Genomic DNA, 18,007 nt, shown 5'->3' on the forward strand with positions numbered 1-18,007 from the left:
TAGCTGATCATGGTCTTCCTGCTTAAAGATCTTATCAGGAATTTTACTGGAACTTGGAGCTTTATTATTACTCATTGTTTGACTGTAAGGCTTCCATCTTAAGAGTCTGGGGTGAGGCCAAGCATCATGTCTCAGCAGTCTTTAAGCTCTCTCTGATTTCACATTCCATAATGCAAGGCTTATTAAAGTAGATTCCATAGGAGCTGACAGGAGAACTTCTCTGCCTGCCACAGGGTGGAATGACAGTGCTTCTGTGGAAATGTGGATGCATCCCTCGGTCAGGGCTTGAGCCCTTGAATAGGGATCACCTATTATGCACTGTGATATTTTAAGCACCTGATACAATTTGGAGGATTGCCGGTAGAACACTTTTCTGGGACACATGCACATTTATGATTTGACCGTAAGCCAGTCTGGTTGTCTGTATTCTTTGCAGACCATCACCAGTTCTCTGTTTTGTAGCTTAATTCATACATCCTTCTAATTGTCTGAGTCTTGAATTGCGGCAAGACATTGATCATACATTACTTGGTTTGCCATACCTTCTTTTTAAAAAAATCATTAAAGTTTGTTTCTGACCACAATACAAATATGTTCCTTATGGAAATTTGGAAACGCTCAATGAAGAAAAAAGAAACAAATAATTCTAAATATTTGTGTAACCTGCAGTTTTCCCATAATATGTGGATATATATTTACAAAAAAGGATTATTCTATTTATGTATTTACTTTTCTTTTTAATTCTGCAGTTTTAGTTACTCAAGGTCAATTGTGGTCCAAAAATGTTACAGTATTTTGGCAGAGGGACAGAGAAAACACATTCGTGTAATTTTTACTATAGTATATTGTTATAGTTGCTCCATTTTATTATCAGTTGTTTTTAGTCTCTTACTCTGTCTAATTTGTAAGTTAAACTTTATCATATGTATGTATAGAATGTATAGTATGTATGTGTAGAAGATAATATAAACAGATGGTCCTCAACTTACAATGGGGTTACATCTAGATAAACTTATTGTAAATTTAACATATCTTAGGTTGAACACCATCGTCAGTCCAGGAGCGTACTGTCTGGGTCTCACCTTTGCACCACTGTAAAGTTGAAAACTCACAAGTGGAATCATTCTATGTTGGGATTGTCTGTACCATCCGCAGTTTTAGGCATCCACTGGGGTCTTAGAGCACCTCTCCCTCAGATACCGGGAGGACTACTATCGATTGTTTCCATTTTTTTCCTTAACAAATGCTGCAATGAGCATACTTAGGGATAAATCTTTGTGCAAATACTTGGGTATTTTCTTGGGGTAAACTCTCAGGAGTAGAATTGCTGGATCATAAGATATGGATATTTGTAAGGCTTTTTTGGAGCCATTGCTACCCAATTACTTATCGCTGCCAATAGTAATTTCTTAATTCTTGGTGCTGATGCCAGGCCTGGCGGCTCCAGGGAACAGTACCTAAAGTGAGAGCCAACCTCTGTAGGTGAGACCTCCTGCTACAGCAGCGCTTTGTTCTTTACAGACGAACTGGTCTTTCAGGGTCTATTCCTTCCCACTGCTTCTCATTCAAATGTCTCTTTAAGTTGGGGTGAATGCAGTCTCCAATTTGAGACGGTGCTTATTCAAGAAGGCAGTGCGTCTGTCACTCAATTACTCAGCTTTCGATCTCGTGGGTTTTCTACTGGACAATCCCTGAAGGAGGGCCTGTAGGTAAGGACTTCCCTACGCAAGAGCAAGACCTTCTCTCCAAAGGCCAATGTTAGCAAGGGCCCTGCCATTCAGAACTACGTATTCCAACCGCACAGGTTAATTTGTCTAGACAATGGCTTGGTCTCTAGAAATGGCCATAACGATTTTCCTGGGAAGTGAGCTGAGGTGTTTCAGCAAAGCAGCTTTTTAAAACTGAGGGCCAATAATTTATTGTGGCCTTTTCAGATGCCAGCAACAATTGGCCAGAGTAGGAGATGCTTGCTGGAATGTCCCTGGGCCAGCCATGCAAAAGTCATAGCTATTCTGGCCAATGGGAGTGAGTGCTAATTCGCTCTCAGGGCCCTAATTGGCTGATGGTGCCATTACGTGCCTACTATTTTAAGGCTGCGTTTCTAGCCCCAGCCTGGCAGGCTTTCTTGAGACATCTGGCAACAATGATCAGAATGCCTCTTTTTTCAAGGAGGCTCACAATCGATTCATCTATGGACTCACAAGGACAGGCTCATTTAGTAAAGACAACATGTTTCAAAGAAAAGTATATTTTCATTAACTAGCCTCAAAGCAGTAATTATATGTTCAGAGAACACAGTAAAAAATTATTTCTAAATATTTGGCGGTGAAAGGTTGAAGGCACTGTGTGTGTGTGTGTGTGTGTGTCCAACATGTTGCATGTGTTTTAAATAAACCCAGCATCTTCCCCTCTAAAAGGAAGCAGGAAATACAATCGTAGACTTTGAAATTTAATTTTTAGCAACAGGATGTGTTTCTAAATACCACTAACATATCAAAAGGAGAATGTGTAGTTAAAAGCTTTAAAATTGTTATCAAAGCAATTGCAAAGCAAATGAGGTACCTTTCTTCTTCTTTTTTTTCCCCCTAAGGATGGTGGTGTCTGAACAGTGAAAACCAAATCTCCACTAAGGATCAAAAGCAATGGTGGTGTCTTTTTGTGTGAGATGCAGCTGAACTTGGATGCTCCCCCGATCTGATTCACAGTTTATAATCACAGTTATCACAGAACCATTAAAAGCCTATTAACTTGAATTCCCACAATTCCTTGAGGGCAAGGGCAAAGAGAGAGCAAAATAACTTTGAATATAAATGTAACACAACATTCGAAGGGAGAGAATCTCTTTTAATTATGCCAGCGAAGGAAGATGTCTTATGGATGCATCTCCCCTAGCAGATGGCTGATGAAAGAATACACATGAAGTCTTAGGACGCTCGGGATGTTATGAAAATGAATTCTCTGCAAAGAGACTGGGAAAGCGTAGGGAAGAGTGTGCAGACCTCTTCCTGGGAGGAGGAAGCGTGGAGGACTTGCTAAAATGTGTGACTGCCGGTTGGGTTGGCTGGATGGACACTGTACCGTGGCGAAACAAATCAGCCTGACGAGAAGCCTCAGCCACATTCGGTGGAAGCAATAGCCCAGTGAATATTTGGGCTATTGTCATGTGAGAAATTTGATTTCATGTTTTTCCACCCTTCAGTGACTTCGCTGACATTTCCCCTAACAATGCTATTATGTGCTGTACCAGTAAGACAGTGTGGTCAATAAGCTGTCTTGTGACTTCAGATAAAATGGAACGTTCTTATCTCACCACAGAACAATTAGATGCATCAAATTACTTTAAAAAAATCATACAGTAGTGAGCTGTGTGCACACCAATGACAGACTCTATCCCCAAATCTCTGGGCCTGGCACGGTGGCATCCACACCTCCACATTGGGATGCTGGCACAAAATAGTCCCCACAGGTACTTGCACTCCTGGAGGCTGGACTTGACTTTGCCTTGCTGTTTGTAAAGGAATATTGGAATCACCTGGGGAGGGAATGCACCCGTACATGCGCACACACACTCTCTCGGTCTCTCTCTCTCTGCTGTCTGAAATAACTAATTCCAATCAATCCACCCTCACCTTAAATGCGTTCTTCCTGCATGAATTACCCACATTCACTGCCCAGCTTGATCTCGTTTCCGCAATGGATGAAGCAAATGACTCAGTCCAGAGGGAGTGGGTTATTGACTAAGTGCTTAATTAGGCGCACAGCCCTTATGTGGTCGTTCTTGTACAGTCAAAACGACTGGACCGTGGCGTGGCAAAACCATGAATCTGGTTTACTCTCATGTGCCTGAGCCACGGTTGAATCAATGGGGCAGCAATCTAAATTAAACATTAAGACAGCCACACTGCAACATGTTTATGTAACTGCAAAGAAACAGCATGTCTCAGGATCCTCCAGGGGAAAACATTATCCACGTCCCTCCTTGCATATCAGGTACACAGGAAGGTGGGTATGGTACAGTCTACAGAGGTTTTGAGCTCCTGAGGGAAAACCTAGGTAAACACGATGCAAACTCACTCTTTTGGCCCCTGACTTTGGCTTCTGAATCTTTAAAAGTTTAGCAGCACAGTAACTGCTGTCCAATTAGAGGTAGCAGGTTGAGACAAGGCTCCAGTGCTTATCTGCAGGCGCCAGGTCAAATGTGCCCAAGGGGCACCGGCAATGCGTCTTCTTCCTTAGAAGAACCAAGGTAGTATTGACGTAGACACAGCCCAGGTGCATCTCCCGATTCCGTAAGGAGACGCTTCTCAAACTTTAATGAGCACATGAATCACCTGGAGCATCTTGTTAAAGCACAGATTGTGATTCAGTAGGTCTGGCTGGGGCCTGAGATCCTGCATTTCTAATAGATTTCCAGGTGATATTGATGCTGCTAGTCCCAGGTCCACAATTGGAGCAGGGAGGTCCTAGCAGGAGGGTTCCCCTACCTTACAGCCAAAGCAAACATGAGAGGGGTAGGAAGAAAAAAAAAAGACAGCTGATGTTTTGGTGACAAGATGCACTGAAGCCAGAGGGGAGGCTGATGGCCACAAAGAACCAGCCAGTCATCCCTGGAGTGAAGGGAAGTGTCTACACAGGTTTTGATGGCACCCCTACCGGCTCTCCATTAGGGTATCGTTTACTTAGCTGAGTGTGCAGAAGGCAACATGGTAAGGCTCAATGTGGTGCACATTTCCCGTTCGCCTTTCCAAGGCACACCCCATTGGCAAAAATGCCCTGGAATGTGAACAAAGAGCAACATCAAGAAAGGACACATTGTATTGGTGGCCATCCACACGATTAACTGAGTTGATGAACCCTAGATCCCTGTAGAGTTGGAGAAAGTGAAGCCTAAAGCCGGCACTCAGCCCAAGTCTGCCTTTTATGACTTTGTCTTCTTATTATCTTTGTAACAAGGCTCTTTTATGAGCTTGCGATTTCCTGCCAAGTTGATGAAATCTCCATTATGTTTTATAGTACAAAATAAGAGGATAAGAGAGGTTTTTAAAGGCCTGCAGATCTCTTCTTCGTTTAGGAACCCTGCCTGCCCTAATTCTGTCCCTGTGTGGGGTAGAGATCAACTTTCTGTCATGTTCTAAGACACTGTTCATTTTCTCTTCTGCTGAAAAATAGATATTTATTTTGCCATTTTGCTTGACAATTCTAGAGGCTGGCATTTTCCATTTTAGTGCTCTTCATTTTGAACCACACATGTAATTACTGCTGTCTTTTAGTCTGTGTTTTCGGAGGACTAGCCCGTTCAAACTGGGAGAGGACAAAAGCAGCTGTCTTTCCAGGGGGTGAAAACAATAGCATAAAGTCTTCATGTAAACCTCAACAAACACTGAAACACAGAAGTGGAAATAGGAATAAAACTCAAAACAAGTGGAGAAACAGAAATCCAACTACATATTCCCACCTTTGTCTGAATTTAGAGAAAGAACAAATACACTCAACACACCTGCTATAGTTTAGCACGAGTCTTATTTCTAAGGTGCTTTTTCTCAAAAGGCCAAAAGCTCCCAACTGATTTTGTTGTTGTTGTTGCTCACTCCCTGCATTTCTGCCTCCTACTGACATGGTCAGTTGGTCCAGGTCACAGAGGGCAAGGTGCCTGTCCACATTTCTCCGGCTGCCTGAATGATCTCCCTCTCTGGTCCTTCCTCCAGTCTGGCTCTCACCCATCCCCTTCTTGATGGCATCAAAGCCCCCTCCAGCCTCCCTCTGCGTTCTTTTTTTTTTTTTTTTTTTTTTTGAGACGGAGTCTCGCTCTGTCACCAGGCGGGAGTGCAGTGGTGTGATCTCGGCTCAGTGCGACCTCCACCTCCCGGGTTCAAGTGATTCTCCTGCCTCAGCCCCACAAGTAACTGGGATTACAGGTGCCCGCCACCAGGCCCAGCTAATTTTGGTATTTTTAGTAGAAACAGTATTTCACCATGTTGGCCAGGAGGGTCTTCATCTCCTGACCTCGTGATCCGCCCACCTTGCCTCCCAAAGTGCTGGGATTACAGGTGTGAGCCACCGTACCTGGCCTCCTCTTGGGTTCTTGAGTGAGCCAAGCTCCTTCCAACCTCAGGGCTGCAGCAGTCAGTCCATCTGCCTGGGACACTCTCCATCTTCCTTGGTTTGCTGATGTCATTCTTCATTTCTTCATCATCTTTCACATTCATTCACTGTCACAGGCTCCTGGAGCACCCTGGACCTCTCACAGTCATAACAATTATTTGTGTAATAATGTCTATCTCCCTTACCTCAGCTTCATGAGGTCAGTGACTGTATTTATTGTGCCTGTCACTGTATCCAGTACAATTTCCTAGGTCACAGCGCTTCTCTGGGTGACCAATTCTCCAAGTTATCAATTAACCAAAAGCTTTTCTAGAAATGATCTGGACAGTTTATAGCAATTCCTGTTTTGGCAAGGGTGTCAAAAATTCAGTCACTACAATGACAATGTCTTGTGAAATTTGAATCTGGGGTGTCATGAGCATCAGCAGAGTCAAGAAGTTTTGTAAATATTACAGTTAGTTTCTACCTTTCAATTTGATAAACTTTCTAACCGGGACTGGTGGCACAAGCCTGTAATCCCAGCACTTAGGGAGGCCGAGGCGGGTGGATCACCTGAGGTCAGGGGTTCGAAACCAGCCTGACTAACATGGTGAAACCCCATCTCTACTAAATACAAAAAAAAAAAAAAATAGCTGGGGGTGATGGCGCATGTCTGCAATCTGAGCGACTTGGGAGGCTGAGATAGGAGAATTGCTTGCACCTGGGAGGTGGAGGTTGCAGTGAGCTGAGATTGCACCATTGCACTCCAGCCTGGGCAACAAGAGTGAAACTCCATCTCAAAAAAAAAAAAAAAAGAAAGAAGGTTCTAGTGGGCCAACTTATCCTTCTTATCTTTCAGCTGGTTTTGTCTTTCTTGTCTTGATCCAGGAATTGTTCCCTTGTGTAGGAGACAGAGAGATACAATTAATTTTCCATATAGTTTGCAACATAGGGTAACAAAAAATGTGCTTTATGTTATAGATGCCTGAATACTTTTCAAGGTGGCAGCATACAAAGGTGCTGTGTATTCATGACAATTTCTACTAGCACCGTATGAATCATGTATCATCATAAATAATTGCAGCTGAGTCACTTCAATTTGGTTGTTATTTGCAGAAAGAATCCAGATTCAGCCTTACAAGGTGAACCCAAAATGTGCTTTACAGTTAAGATACCTAAGTATTTCTCAGGTGGTCAACATTTTATATACAAATGGATTGGCCTTCCCCCTATGCGTGTTTAATTGTGCAGGATTTGCGGACGTAAACATGAAAATGAATCTTTCATTTGGTAGACTGACAAACTGTCACATGCCTGCATATGTGGGAGCTGAGTGTGTGTGGGTGGACTTGTGGGTAGGCGTGTGCAGACACACACGTGAGAACGTTCCTGCAAAGTCCGCCTAATGCTACCGCTTCCTCTCCCGCAAAAGACAGCAAATCGCTCATTAAAACGAGGAATGACATGCTGCCCTGGAAATGCGCGGAAGACTTGGGCGCGTTTACCCTGCACTACCCTTATGAAAAAAGACTTAAAATTTAAAGTACACAAAAATTGTCATGTCGAAAAATACACTGGACACAACAATTTGCTGTAAGTGTTGTAGGTAGTCCAATGAAAACAATTTGTGGTTAATCAATAGTTTTGAGGTACTGGTCATTGAATGTATTGCTAAATTCATGATTTGCTATTTATAAAGAACTGATGTTTGGTGATTGCCCTAGTGCTGTCTAAAAACAGCGGTGACACATGGCACATGTGCAGTGATATTTGTTGAATAAATGATTGGCTCGGTGTTGTCTTTGCAGACAGTCCCTAGCTGGCGGTTTGGACCCCTACGTGCAAGCCTGTGGCAGGACCGAACTTGACCCTCGGGCGTTCTCGGCCCTGGTGGTCTGAGTACCCTTAGTGCTACAGGACTTGTTTTCAGAATGGTGGGTCACAAAGTACAGCTCAGTAATTTAAACCTCTGAAAATAATAACAGCCACCATGAGCATCCCTGCTCCAACCTGTGGCTAAGAAATCCTAGCTGAAGAGAAGTAGCATTTCATTTTTTTCCTGGCCAGGTGTCTTTGTTCAGTTTTGATTTTCTTGGACAAATTTGTTAGAATTTTAAACAATCATTCAAAAGAAGAAAATGGGAACATGCCTTAACCAGCGGTCATATACCTTGTTTAACAGAGCATGGGACTAAGTACAGAGGAGAGGCGAAATATATTTGAAAATCAAGTTTCAGTTCTAAGAGATTTTCTGCTCCATCGGTGGAGACAAAGTGAATGCATGTGAAATACTGAGTTGGAAATGGCCACTGTTTTTAGGTTTTAAATGTTGTCATTGTCTTCCTCCCTCCTTTCTGACTTTAGCTTTCATCTTAGGGTGCAGGAGAACCAGAACTCTGCCCTGGCCCACCACCTTCATCTGTGTGGTGTTGGTGGCACATGATGTCCGTCATTTGGCCCCTGGCCTACAAGAGCTCACCTTGTTGAAGCGCTAGGCATTTCAGCAGGCCCTGTTTTGTGCAGGTTAAGGAAAGGGAATTAAAAGGAATCCTCTTATAAAATCACTGCTCAATAATTTAACAGCGTCAAGCAAGTGCATTAAAACAAAACCTGTTTTATGCTGGCACTGAATTTGGCCTCTGTACATCTGGGTTGTGCTGTGGGCTCTGCCATATATTAGCTGTGTGACTGTGGGTGAGTCACCTCACTTCATGGAGGCTCAGTTTCCTCATCTGTAGGTAAGACAGTTACTAACACCTGCTTCAGTTTCAGTCTGCGTCCCTGCAGTGAAACCAGTGACACACTCCAAGACAGAAGAGACCTTAATGAAGGGTCTCCTCTCAGAGATGTGGGCAGGGTTACAGGAACTGACAAGAAATGGTGCAGCTTCCGGGACCAGCAAGAGCAGGAAGCCTGTCTATCCCTGGGCCAAAGTGTTAGGGAGAGGGCACTGTGAACAGGGAGAACTGTGGCTGTGGGGAAGAGGCTGCCCGGCAGGAGCCATGGACATAAGTAGACAAACACGGTTCCTTCCAAATTCTGGCCTGGTAGGGATAGAGCCTGGGGGGCCAATACTTTGAACCTGTGATGTATCAGAATGTGTTATATACATCTCTTCCCAACTCCATGTTCAGTGATGTCAGTAGCTTGAAATCCACCATGGTGGAAGTATTTATGCACGGAAATTGGCCGATGCCACTACAAACCAGGCTGCTTTTCCTCTGGAGAGCTGGTTGTGAACCATTTATGAGCACACCACTGCCTATCTCCTCCTGCCCTTCTGATTCCCACTGCTATTTCCTATGGGATGAATCCAACCAGAGCCAAAGCATGGGCTGGATGCGGTGGCTCACGCCTGTAATCCCAGCACTTTGGGAGACCGAGGTGGGGGCAGATCAGCTGAGGTCAGGAGTTCGAGACCAGCCTGGCCAACATAGTGAAACCCTGTCTCTACTAAAAATACAAAAATTAGCCAGGTGTGGTTGGTTGGCACCTGTAATCCCAGCCACCTGGGAGACTGAGGCAGGAGAATCGCTTGAACCCAGGAGGCAGAGGTTGCAGTGAGCTGAGACCGTGTCACTGCACTCCAGCCTGGGCAACAAGAGTGAAACTCTGTCTCAAAAAATAATAATAATAAATTAAAAAGCAAAAGAACCAAAGCATAGGGGAATAGGGGATACAGCCTTTACAGCTTAGACTCCAGGCTGCAGAACAAGGAATGGATGGAGAATGAATGGGAGAGGGGTACACACAAAAGAAAGATAGCCAGCACATGTCTTAGGGTTGTTGTGAAAGTTGTATAAAACAATGAATATAAAAGTACTTAGTAAACATTGAAGTGCCTTTCATGTGTTGTTCCTTAGTTTTGCAAAGCACATTAGAGTTTGCAGAGTATTTGTAAGGTGCTATGTGAGCACAGCGCCGGAAAGTAGACAGCACTATGCATCCTCGTCGGCACCCCTCCCCTGCCCCGGCCAGGCTAATTGGAATGAAGTTAGCCTTATTCTTGTTAGAATTTGGGGAATTAAGTGTTCAAATTAAAGACAAGAGAACACCCACTGGGGTGGCAGTGCCTTCGGGCTGTACTTTGATTTTGCTTCTCTGTCTCTTCCATGGTGATTAAACTTTAGGCTGGGCAATCATCCCACCAGGACAAAGCCTACTATGCAACCCCCTTTACAGTGAGGCCTGACCATGTGGTTGAAGTCCTGGCCCACAAGAGGAAGTGTCGTATGGCAGCTGCCAGGAACCCTCCTTAGGAGGAAGCAGCTGAATCAATTGGGGTTGGCCCAATATGATCCATGGGGACATGCCCTTTCCCCTCTACTTCTCTTCCTGCATTCTGCTACCTGGAATGCAGATGCCATCTGGGGCCACAAGATGACAGCTATCCCTTAGGGCTGGTGAGCGGTGGTAGGTGGGAGGGAGCCTCATCTCTGAGAATCCTGAACAGCAGAGCCACCATAGCGAGCCTGGACTACTTCCCTCTGGACTTCTTTTACACAGAGAGAATAAATGTCTATTGTGTTTAAGCCCCTGTTAGTTCGGGTTTCCTGTCCCAGTCAAATTTGATAGTAATCAATATAGTGTGTCTTGGCAAGGCTGTGAGATGACAGGACTCCCTTGTACTGCTGCTGCTGGGAGTATTTCTTTACACCTGGGCTTTGGAGAGCAGTGGGCAATGCCTGGTAAAGGTGAAATACACTGTGTCTGTTGCACCGGGCTTGTCAACAGGTAGCAGAAATCCCAGAAGGGTTTACTACGCACGTGACAGATCGCCTGGTGCAGCAGCTTTGCAACACCAAGAGAGGCGGCCCACCATCTTTTCCTCCTCTCCTTACCATGTGGCTTTTGGCGTCACAGTGCAAGAGGACCTATGCATCTCTGGCGTCACATCTAGGGGCCACCTCTGGTCCTTCAGTGCTGGCAGTGGATAAGGTCCTGTATCACTACTACGGCAACTCTCGTTGGAAAACCCAGGGAGGTAACTGGGGGAGGAAGGGATGGAGGACACAATTTCTGAGCGAGAGAGCAGCTGGACAGGTTGTCCTGTACATGTTTACTCTTGTATTCACATGGAATAGCCAAGAGAATTGGCAAGACAGAACATTTAAAAAAAGAAAAAGAAAGAAAAGCAGAAAACACCTTACTGAGTAGAAGGGAGGCAGGAAGTGTGTCCAGGCCCTGAGAGAAATGCCAGATCTCAGGAGCAGCCTTTGCAGCCCGGGGGAGGCCAGGTGGCCCTTGGCAAGTCTCTTGAGCTCTGGAGTTGGCCCATGACCTTGCTGGGACTTGTGGCGTCCCATCCATTGCTCTATGACCCTTGTTTCCTATTTGTAAATGTTGAATGTTGTCATGGAGAAAAAATAAAAACAGGTGAACGTTTAGTTTAACACAGCACTTGGCATATAATAACTATTCATGAGTGTTACTTCCTTGTGGCCTCAATGCTGTGCCAGGCAGGTAAGAGTGGCTGTGAGTGAGTCCTGAGGTTGGGTCTGAGCTGAGACACAGAGGCTGCCACAGAAGGAGATGGTAGGCAGCATGGGTTCTGGGTGCAGCAGTGCCACTGATGCAGACAAGGCCACCCCCAGCCTGGGACTCAACTTACTTCTCTGAAAACTAACAGGTTGGAGCATACAGTTGCTGTGGGGACATCCAACTCAAACATTATTCATTCAAAAATTGAGAGGGTACAAAATGTTTGCCATTACCCCCAAATCATCTTGTCCTCGCCTGTCTGAGCTGACCACAGGGCTTCCTCAGCTGGGACCTGGTGGCTCTTTGCCTCTTACCCTGGGGAGTCACAGCTGCAAGAAACCAGTGGCAGGAATCCTCAGAGGGCTTAGAAGACTCCTCTCCCATTGTGATGGGTGAGTTCCCATTCCATGGCAACAATGGGCACCCGCACCTTCCCCTCCTGGTAGAGGCTGAGAAGTAAAGATCAGGAATGAGGAGGAGGAGCAACTTCCCAGACGTGTAGAACTTATGAAGTTTATGAAGCAGCTTCCCAGACGTGTAGAGCATATAGAGAGGTGAGGCAGCCAACCTCAGCCACATTCAGCTTCCTGAAGAGAATGACTAAAGGACGACGCTTCAACCCACCTTTAGACAAGGATGGGAGATGGGTAAGGAAGATGGTGGCCCCTGATGCCTTTCTCATGCCACATGGGTGTGGTCAACGGTCTGAGGAGTTCAGATCCTGCTTCTGCTATTTCTGAAGCATGACCTTTGACAAATCACTTCACTTTACTCAACCTCAGTTTCGTCATCTGTGAAATGGGAATCCCCTAACATTCTTGCGAAGATTGAATGAAATAATGCATGTAAACTGCTGAGCACGCTGGAACCTTGTGAATGTCTACTAAGCAGTAATTCCCACTCTACTTTTTCTTTCTTCCTTAACATCTATTTTCTAACGTACTACAGAACGTATTCTCTTATCTATGTTATTTTTCTCCCCTTGCTAGAATATAAGCTTCATGGAGGTGGGATTTTTGTCTATTTTAGTCACTGATGTATCCCCAGTGCCTAGAACAGGATCTGGAGCATAGGAGGCATTCAATAAATATTTGTTGAAGTAATTATATTGTACTAGAACCTCTATACACAAATTCTTGTTGGCTCCCAATCCGATTCCTTTAGCCCCTCCAGCCTATGAAATGAGAAGAGTCCGGGAATGCATCATTTACTCATCTTCATCTCTTGAAAACTTTCCCTTCCCAGCTTCACGCTCTCCCCCAGCCCTTGCTCTTCTGATGTCACTTACAGAGCCTGTGGGATTTGTCACTCTTCTACCATCTTCAAGAAACATTAGGGTCACTAGTGTGAGGTCTTAGCTTCACTAAGTGTGAGGTCTTAGCCTTGTCGGCCAAGCACTTCTCTCCTTTGCTCTTAAACATGTATATTTCATGGCTGACAAGCCTTTCCCATTTCTAATTTCTACAATTTATTGACAAAAAGAATGTTAAGGGGAAATCACAGATGTAGACTTGCAATGAGAGACATAATCAGAGAAAAACCTGATGCCAACTTCTTTTAGGGTAGCAATAGGTAAAAAATTGTTAAATTTTTAATTTGTTTCAAAGAATAACAGAAAACACTTCAGCAAATTTGGGTCTGAAGGCTTTAAAAACCTGATCTACCCACTTGGATATAACCTTGGCTAAGCAGCTTAGTCTTTCTAAGTCTCAGTTTCTTTGTCTGTAAAATGGGAGCATAATGTACCAAGGATAGAAGACCATGGTGGGGGATTCATGATTCGTTAACAAGTGCTCAGTACAATGAGTGAGCACATAGAAACCACTTAACATATATACACTTTGTATATATGTGTACATATATGTGTATACACACAAATGTATACCTTGTTTCATTCCACAAAAATTTAAAGCATGGAAAATGTACACAATAAAATAATACAATATAAATCAAATAGAAAGTTATAACCAGTTTTATAAGTACTTTAGAAGGAGAAGAGGCTGAGTCTGAGAACACATATAACATAGACATAATATTGTGTATATTTCTAGGATTATATGGTAGATATTTGGGCACCACATTTGACTCTGAGTTCCCTGGCAGCCAAAGTAAAATGGGAACTAATGTCAACTCCATAAAGCTAAATTCCCATGAAGAGAAAAATGTAAGTCGCTCAGACTAAGTAGCTTTCCCTCTAGCTATTACCTATGTATCAGTTAGAATCATCAGACTGAATTTTATAAAAGGCTGAATAAAGTGACTATAATGTCTTAACCAAATAGGGATTTATATTTCAGTAACAATGAAACCTAGCAGTTGGCCATCCCAGGCTGGAACAGCTCCTCAAGGGAGTCACCAGCAGCTGCCTTTTCAGTGTTCTGTTTTGCCATCCTTAGTGTGGGGTGACTCCAGCTCCAGACAGTGAGTCCACAACTCAGACAGGAAAATAAGAGGAAGGTCAAATGACAAAAAGATGGAAGGCAGCTGTCACCTAAGTCTGCCCCTTTTTGTCAGGAAAACAATACTTTCCTGCCTTCCCCAGAGCCTGCTCCCTAGACCTCTGCTTCCATCTCACTGTGTCACATGGCCAATTTAGCTGCAAGGGAGTCTGAGGAGGTTTTTTTTTTTTAACCAAGCACATGGCTGCTCTGAATGAAGAACTTGAGTTCTGAAGTAAGGCGGAAAGTGAGAATCAACATTTCACAGGTAGAAATTTTATTTCATCCTTCTGTCAAGAGCCCAGAAACGTAGCCCAGTCCCTGGGTTTTAGGGAGAAGGGCACTGCTCCCCAAAGCTTGGCTTGAGCATTTGGCAAAAATCCTTTCTGCTGTCAGCACCTAAGAGCATAAAAAGAATAGTGCTGATCATGAAGTTTCCCAAAGTAACTTGTAGACGAGGAAGGAAAAATTAAAGAAACTGTTGGCTTTGAGTCAGCAGCAGCCCATTTGGGAGGACAGTAATTGCCACATTAGAGATGACAGTCATTTTGCAGTTGACCTTGCTGGTTGTAATCTGGCTATTGCCAGGTAGGAAAGACTTTTTCCACACACTTGCCCCTTCCTATTTAATATTTCAGTCATTGAGTGATTGAACGCAGCAAAAATTTCATCGCCAACTAGTTAAACAGCTATATTTCACGGTTACGATATCTAACAGAAGGGTTTATTTCACAGCTATCATGTTATAGCCATTAAATATATATTTTAAAAGAGTGAAATTAAAATGCTAGAGCCATTTTTTACAGTGATTTAGTCTACAGACTTGCTGAATACAAATGAACCCAAGTCAGTTGTCATTTAACTGGTGAGAGACATCATTCTTGATGTTAGAACAGCCTCCCAACCACCAGCCTGATTTTCCACAGCTTCCCAGAGCGAAGTGTTGACTCAGTCAGCCTATTGGAAGGGTGAAGGAAAAGGTTCGGAGCCCAAAGGCCCTTTGTATTATTTATATTCACCTCTAAAAATATTTCTTCAGAAAATATTTTAAAAATAGAAGATAGGATGAATGAGAAAGATATAGGTTGACTTTGAACACCTTTCTAGAATATATTGTTAAGAGAGGAAAGCAAGGTGCAAAGCAGTATGTATGATATAATCTGATTTTTGTAAAGCAGTGTAAGTGTTCTCACAGGTATAGGTGTTTGTATGTGATCATATGAATGCTTAGTTGTTAATATTGTTATCTGGGGTTGGGGGATGTGACAGGAAGCAGAGAAGAAAGCAACCAAAAGCTACTGTAAAATAATAAGGCAGGGGAGGGGTGTCAAGATGGCTGACTAGAAGCATTGCGTGCCCGCCTCCCCTACTTAGAAGAACCAAAATAGTGTACAGGCAGTCACACTTCAAATACGTTATCCAAGACAGAACGCTGGAATTCAACAGAGAAGTGACAGGAAACACTGTAAGTGGGGAAGGAGAAGGGAAAAAGGCAGTCTGCCTGGCCGGGATCGGCTGGGAGCCAGGAGTGACTTCCCAACATGTGGAAAGGGTAAGTGAGAGACTTCTGGCAGCCCACATGCCCACTGTGGAAATGTGTAATTCTGGCCACAGAGAACTTCTCGACCCTTCCATCCCTGAAACTAACATAGACAGTCTCCTAGAGACTGTGGGATGGAACTCCTCTAGGGAGGAAGGTCGTGCTGGGTTTCTTTCTGAGACCCAAACTGCTATAGCAAGGTGCCATTTTCAAACCTAGCTTTTGGCAGACTGCACACTGTCCTGGGGCCCAGCAGCGTCTGGACTGAGGCATTAAGGAAACTTGGGCTGTTGCTATTGGGACTGAGGAGTGAGCTGAGAGCATTTCCACAGTTTAGGCTAAGAAGCAAGTGAGGCACAGGCTGCAGCTGCAGCTGCTGGTGCTGGGAAGTGAGCACTGCCAGGAGACTGGGATGTAAGCGAGGCACAGACTGACACTGGGACTAAGTTGTCAGCTTTCAGGGGTGCTCCTGTAGCCAGAGCCAAGGGGGCAAGCTAGGCATGGACTACTGCCGAGGTTAGAGGGCAAACTCTGGCAGGACTGGAGCATGAGAGGGATGTGTGTTCCCCATCCACCAGCCCAGGCTGTGGCCACCAGAGACAACCCCTCCCTCTAGTGACAGGGCCTCAGCACAGCTGCTGCCACCTCTCAGCTGAGCACTCCACCTGGGGCCCGCTACTGCTCATGATGGCTGGTGCCTGCCGTCATATTTCGGGGGACTGAGCGCAAGCCCACCCAGCCTGGCTTTGGCTCCTCTTCCATAACACAACACATAGCCTCAGGTCCTTGGGCTTGCCCAACCCATCCACCACCTTGAGTACACTCCTCCCAGGGAACTCAGATTGGGCCTAAACTCCTGGCCACTACCATCTCAACTGGTTCCTATACGCAAGCACCACCTGAGTCCTAGAGACTGGCCTGCCCAACCCATCACAACCACTGCCAACATCAATGCACACCACTCAGGACCCAAAAAATCATCCTGCCACTGCTACTGCCATCACCCATGCCACACCAGCTGCCTAGGGGCCTGAGAACCCACCCACCTGCCTGGGTCACTGCTGCCACTACTGGTATCCAAGCAAGCCACCTGGAGGCCCAAGAATTGGCCCACCAGGAACTGCCAAAACAGGCACCAGCTTATACTACTCTGAAGCACAAAGATAGACATGCTCAGCTAACTGCTGCCACCACTGGGGCCTGAAGACTGACCTACCTGGCGTCTCAGTCCCCAGCACAACTTCATCACAGCCTCTCTTGTTAACCACACTGTAACCCACTGAGGAAATCACAGGTACCACTCATTGTGGTTACAGACAAAGAAATCATATAGAGCCTACATGACTACATGCATGCAGAATCAAAGCCAAAGTACCCTATCTAACTGAAACCATAGAAACATCTTCAGGAAAATGTCCTCCCTTATGAAAGTAAATTTAAAATTAGGAAGAAGAGACTGTTATACCAGATGTGCAGATAGCAATGTAAGGACAGAATAAACATGAACAAGCAAGGAAATACACTTCCAAGAGACAAAAGAATTCACCAGCAATAGATCTTAATCAAAAAGAAATTTCCCAAATCCCAGATAAAGAATTGAAAATATTCATTTTAGGGGCTGGGTGCAGTGGCTCGTGCCTGTAATCCCAGCACTTTGGGAGGCCGAGGTGGGCAGATTACTTGAGGTCAGGAGTTCAAGACCAGCCTGGCCAACATGGCAAAACCCCATCTCTACTAACAATACAAAAATTAGCTTGGCATGATGGCACATGTCTGTAATCCCAGCTATTTGGGAGGCTGAGGCAGGAGGATCAATTGAGTCTGGGTGGCAGAGGTTGCAGTGAGCCAAGATCGCACCACTGCACTTCAGCCTAGGCAATAGAGTGAGACTCTGTCTTAAAATAAAAAAAAAAGAGAGAGAAAATATTCATTTTAAAGAAGTTCAGTGAGATACAAGAGAATTCTGAAAAATAGTACAAAGATGTCAGAAAAATAATTCAGTATATGAATTATAAATTTGCCAAGGAGACAGAAAAAGAAGAGAACCAAATAGAAATTCTGAAATTGAAGAACTCATGGAAGGAAATACAAAATACATTTGAAAGTTTCAACAATAGATTTGATCAGGCAGAAGAATCTCAGAACTTGAAGACAGGTCTTTTGAAATAATCCAGTCAGACAAAAATAAATAAAAAATAATTGAAAAGTATAAGCAAGGTCTTTGTTACATTTTGGATAACATAAAGTGATCAAACATTTAAGTTATTAGTGTCCTCCAGAGAAAAGAGACAAAGAAAGGATTAGAAAACCTATTTAACACAATAATAGATAAAAACTTCCTAAGTCTAGAAAGAGATTTAAACATTCTAGTACAAGAAATTCAACAGTCCCCAGGCAGATACAATACAAAAAGGTCTTCTCCATGAAACATTATAGTCAGACTATCTAAAGTCAAAGATAAAGAGCA

The 18,007-nt window shown here is 44.2% G+C and overlaps 1 protein-coding gene and 1 long non-coding RNA gene across 8 annotated transcripts in view; one reads left to right on the plus strand and one right to left on the minus strand.

Moving 5' to 3' along the window:
- Window positions 1–2,848: 2,848 nt before the first annotated feature.
- Window positions 2,849–11,949, minus strand: LOC105470364 (uncharacterized). Of its 2 annotated transcripts, XR_011607581.1 has the most exons (4): window positions 11,693–11,945; window positions 10,923–11,069; window positions 6,064–6,240; window positions 2,849–5,380 (listed from the first exon to the last, which is right to left on the minus strand). It is a non-coding gene; the product is annotated as an uncharacterized lncRNA (long non-coding RNA). The 2 variants fall into 2 exon arrangements; XR_011607582.1 differs by lacking the exon at window positions 10,923–11,069 and having other exon boundaries at window positions 6,064–6,979; window positions 11,796–11,949.
- A 34-nt stretch (window positions 11,950–11,983) lies between these two features.
- LOC105470367 (testis expressed 36) overlaps window positions 11,984–18,007 on the plus strand; it is a 44,884-nt gene continuing 38,860 nt past the window's right edge. For all 6 annotated transcript variants that reach the window (XR_980483.3, XM_071068948.1, XM_011722273.3 and 3 more), the window contains exon 1: window positions 11,984–12,209. Coding sequence is in view for 5 of the 6 variants with exons in the window: in XM_071068948.1 (XP_070925049.1) it covers window positions 12,159–12,209 (51 nt within the window). In the remaining variant the exon portion in view is untranslated. The remainder of the gene's footprint in view (window positions 12,210–18,007) is intronic.

This window comes from Macaca nemestrina, chromosome 9 (assembly GCF_043159975.1).
Source record: "Macaca nemestrina isolate mMacNem1 chromosome 9, mMacNem.hap1, whole genome shotgun sequence".
Lineage (NCBI taxonomy): Eukaryota > Metazoa > Chordata > Mammalia > Primates > Cercopithecidae > Macaca > Macaca nemestrina.